The sequence below is a fragment of the Austrofundulus limnaeus genome, unplaced genomic scaffold, assembly GCF_001266775.1.
Source record: "Austrofundulus limnaeus strain Quisiro unplaced genomic scaffold, Austrofundulus_limnaeus-1.0 Scaffold1080, whole genome shotgun sequence".
Lineage (NCBI taxonomy): Eukaryota > Metazoa > Chordata > Actinopteri > Cyprinodontiformes > Rivulidae > Austrofundulus > Austrofundulus limnaeus.
The window spans coordinates 16696-21402 of NW_013953482.1; the positions used below are offsets into that span (position 1 = coordinate 16696).

Here is a 4707-nt window from a genome sequence, read left to right on the forward strand (position 1 = left end):
GTACTACATTCTGATACTACAGTACTACGGTACTACAGCCTGATAGTACGGTACTACAGCCTGATAGTACGGTACTACAGCCTGATAGTACGGTACTACAGCCTGATAGTACAGTACTACACTCTGATACTACAGTACCACACTCTGATACTACAATACTACAGTACTACTCTCTGATACTACAGTACTACTCTCTGATACTACTGTAGTACAGGGTGTACTACAGTAGTACACCCTGTACTACAGTAGTACACTCTGATACTACAGTACTACGCCCTGATACTACAGTATTACACCCTGATACTACAGTAGTACACCCTGATACTACAGTAGTACACCCTGATACTACAGTAGTACACCCTGATACTACTGTAGTACACCCTGTACTACAGCAGTACTCTGACTGACCACCTGTTCCTCCCCCTCCCACAGCAGAATAACCTCAGTAACCCGCCCACTCCACCTGCCTCCCTGCCCCCCACACCTCCACCTGTGGTGAGGCAGAAGCTGCTGAATGGTTTTGCCAGCACTGAGGAGCTGAGCAGGAAGGAGATCAGGGAGCAGGAAGGTGAGGCACACASGTCTCTGCTGTGTGATTGACAGGTCTCCAGCTCTTACCTGTACAGGTAACACCTGTTTTTACTTCAATGGTAGATGTGTCTGCGCTGAAGCAAAAGGAGGACGAGCTTCTCAATCTAAACCACGCCCCCAAGACTGTCCATGTCCCCGCCTCCCTGCCGACTCCGCCTCATAACAATCAAGAAGAGTTGAGGTGAGCAGGCCCCCCACACTGCAGCAGTTCTACCTGTGCAGAACACACCTGACCACCTGTCTGCTTGCTTGGTTTGCTCAGAGTGCAGAACTCACTGGACCGGGACAGTCCGGACAGCTACGTGCCGTCCTCGTCTCCAGAGAGCGTGTCAGACATGGAGGTCAGCAGGTACCCGGACCTGTCCTTCATCAAGCTGGAGCGGCCCTCTCCCTGCCCCTCGCCTACATTTCCCATCATCCCCTGCGCCTGGGGCAAAGGTAAGTCTGCTTCAGCCTCACCTGTCTTCTTGATGTAGTCACCTGCTGATCAGCTGCTTGCTTTGTGTTCAGGCTCTGCGGTGAAACAGGAAGTGAAGGCGGAGCCTCACCTGCAGGGACGCCCCTCCTGCTCTAACAGAGACCTGGTTACCATAACCATAACTCTGAACCCGGTCACAGCTCAGGTGAACAGCTGTCTGTCTCTGTCGACTCGTCTGTAGCCCCTCCCCCTTTATGACATCATGCTGTGTTTGCAGAACGTTCCAGGTGTGATGGCAGCGATGGCAGGACTGCTGCGGATCCCTGGACCCGTCAGCTACCAGATGAGCCGAGCGCCGGGCCCCGAGCAGAACTCTCTGGCTCTGCTAGCTGGGGTCCGTGTTCCAGTCATGCAGGTATCCACTTTGATCTTTACRTATTTACACCTGAGCCCTGTGAGCACAGCTTGACCTTTAACCTCTGGGTGTTCTGCAGGGTCCAGAACCCAGCAGGCCACAGAGGGCACCTGCCTCTGCAGGAAACCAGCTGCGCTGCTGCAGCCACTGCAAGAGGCTGCTGGGACATGGAGTCCACTTCAAACAGGTGAGCCTCAGACAGCGAGGCAGTGTACCTGCACAGGTCAGACAGGAAGTGACGGACAGGAAGTGACGGACAGGAAGTGACGGACAGGAAGTGACGGACAGGAAGTGACGGACAGGAAGTGGCGGACAGGAAGTGACGGACAGGAAGTGACTGACAGGAAGTGACTGACAGGAAGTGACTGACAGGAAGTGACAGACAGGAAGTGACTGTTTCACAGGAAGTGATGGTTGGTGTCTTCCAGGAACAAGAGTCCAGAACAGGATCCAGTCTTGTGTTCTGCAGTCCCACCTGTTCCAGCCTGTACCTGTCCAAGCTGCAGAACTGTTCTGCAGGAAGCAAGGTGAGGCTCTACACCTGTCCTGTCTCACACTCAGCTCAACATTACCCATAATGCACCTGTCTGTGTGTCCTCAGCCTTCAGTCCAGAGTCTGTCGACTGGACCAGAACAGGCTCCTCCCATCAGAAGCCAGCACCTGTACACCAACAACATGTCCTCTATAGCTGTCCACTCCCTCCCTCACACTCCTCCCTCCTCCTCCTCCTCCTCCTCCTCACCACCGCTCACCTTCCCTCCCGCCTCCGCCATCACCATGGAAACCAGGCCCCGCATGGACAGCCTCAAGGTGGGAGGAGTCACCAGTTAAACAGCTCAGGTGACCTCTGAGCTGCTGACTCATTAGGTTCTGATTGGTTCCCAGGTGAAGGTGAAGTTAAAGCCCCGCCCCCGGGCTGTGCCAGGTGGGGATGAATCCCCGTCGTCTCAGCATGGGAAGAGGATGAAGAGTTCCTGCTGGAAACGGTGGAGCGTCAGCATCACCCTCAACAGGTCCGAGTCCACAGAAACCTGAGACCTGTTCCAGAACCAGGGTCAGGTCTTTGGTTCTGGTTCAGTTTGATGTGAAACAGTCAGAATGAGATGAAATGTCCYGAGGGCTGAGCTGCTGCACACCTGTATTCTTCACCTGTGATGCTGTTCAGGCTTTCCCCACAGCTTCTCTCAGGTGCTGTGTGTTTCAGGACCTTTGTCCTTCAGCCTCTTCAGGTGGCTTACCTTTCTGAAAATACATCATTAACTATTATTTTAATATTACACATGAATTTCAATCATCCTATTTACAATGATTTAACAGTTTTTAGACCTCTGAAAGGTTGATTTATGACATTTAATCCTTATTAAGACCTTATTTCTGGATTGATGAATTCAGTGCCTGTTGACTCTTTAAGGACTCACGGGAACCCTGTGAAGGACAACCAAGCATTGTGTCACTCAAACACACACAGATATTCAGTGCTGTCTGGATTTTAATCTCTTCTGCCCGACTAAATTTAAGACCTTTGAGTAATGTATTTAAGACTTATTAAGAAATTAAAGATTTTTAAGGTCTTAATWTTAGATCTGTGAATTTAAGAGTTTGAAGAGTTTTGAAGGACCTGCAGACACCCTGCGATGGCTCTGATACTTTGTAGACTTCATCTCAGGTTAAACAGACTAGCCTCATGTTTGAACCATCAACCTTAAAGGCAACACCTGGTCGAAGACAAACACCTGTCWGTCACATGGTCCTGTAGTTTTAATCACTTTAAAAATGCTTTCAATGTATTTTAAAACATCTACACGTAGAAAAAGGAAATAAAAGAACCTACCTGACTTATTCAGTACTGTAGGTTCTGTTGGTCCTCCTCTGGGTCATGGTTCTGATATTTAAAAAACTTTAATCTCTTTGATTACACACCTGATGATCTGGTTCTCTCTGCTCAGGTGTGTTCCTAACGAGGCAGTTGCCATGCCGACAGAGGAGGAAATGGACGAGTTGTTGATGAAGTTGGGGGCGTGTCTTCGACCTGACCCGTTACCTAAAGACCAGCGCAGGTGCTGCTTCTGTCACCAGCAGGGAGACGGACTGACGGACGGACCCGCCCGGCTCCTGAACCTGGACCTGGACCTGTGGGTGAGTGTTCTGAGGGGGCCGGCCTCTGGTCTCAGGTGCAGGACTCAGACTGACCTGTCGTGTGTCTCAGGTGCACCTGAACTGTGCGCTGTGGTCCAGCGAGGTGTACGAGACCCAGGCAGGTGCCCTGATCAACGTGGAGCTGGCTCTGAGGCGGAGCTTAACGCTGCGCTGCGTCCACTGTCAGCAGACCGGCGCCACCACGGGCTGCAACCGCCTGCGCTGCACCAACACCTACCACTTTACCTGTGCTCTGCAGGCCCACTGTACCTTCTTCAAGGTGAAACACTCACACCTGGTGACACTCACCTGTTACACNTGCACCAACACCTACCACTTTACCTGTGCTCTGCAGGCCCACTGTACCTTCTTCAAGGTGAAACACTCACACCTGGTGACACTCACCTGTTACACTCACCTGGTAACACTCACACCTGGTGACACTCACCTGTTACACTCACCTGGTAACACTCACACCTGGTGACACTCACCTGTTACACTCACCTGGTGACACTCACCTGGTTACACAAACTCACCTGTTACACTCACCTGGTTACACTCACCTGGTTACACAAACTCACCTGGTTACACTCACCTGGTGACACTCACCTGGTAACACTCACCTGGTAACACTCACACCTGGTGACACTCACCTCTTACACNCACAAACTCACCTGTTACACTCACCTGGTTACACTCACCTGGTTACACAAACTCACCTGGTTACACAAACTCACCTGGTTACACTCACCTGTTACACTCACCTGGTAACACTCACACCTGGTGACACTCACCTGTTACACTCACCTGGTGACACTCACCTGGTGACACTCACCTGGTTACACAAACTCACCTGTTACACTCACCTGGTAACACTCACCTGGTAACACTCACACCTGGTGACACTCACCTGTTACACTCACCTGTTACACTCACCTGTTACACTCACCTGGAACACTCACCTGGTGACACTCACCTGGTTACACAAACTCACCTGGTTACACAAACTCACCTGTTACACTCACCTGTTACACTCAACTGGTAACACTCACACCTGGTGACACTCACCTGTTACACTCACCTGGTGACACTCACCTGGTTACACAAACTCACCCGTTACACTCACCTGGTGACACAAACTCACCT

At 51.2% G+C, this 4707-nt stretch overlaps 1 protein-coding gene across 1 annotated transcript in view; it reads left to right on the forward strand.

Annotated features, from left to right (window-relative positions):
* LOC106534057 (histone-lysine N-methyltransferase 2C) overlaps positions 1–4707 on the forward strand; it is a gene marked incomplete at its 5' end in the record, with an annotated part of 29804 nt that overhangs the window by 15770 nt on the left and 9327 nt on the right. The window contains 11 exon segments of the mRNA XM_014030570.1: positions 433–568; positions 655–772; positions 854–1029; positions 1102–1214; positions 1287–1424; positions 1504–1611; positions 1853–1951; positions 2026–2235; positions 2311–2438; positions 3372–3561; positions 3632–3841. Coding sequence (XP_013886024.1) covers positions 433–568; positions 655–772; positions 854–1029; positions 1102–1214; positions 1287–1424; positions 1504–1611; positions 1853–1951; positions 2026–2235; positions 2311–2438; positions 3372–3561; positions 3632–3841 — 1626 coding nt within the window.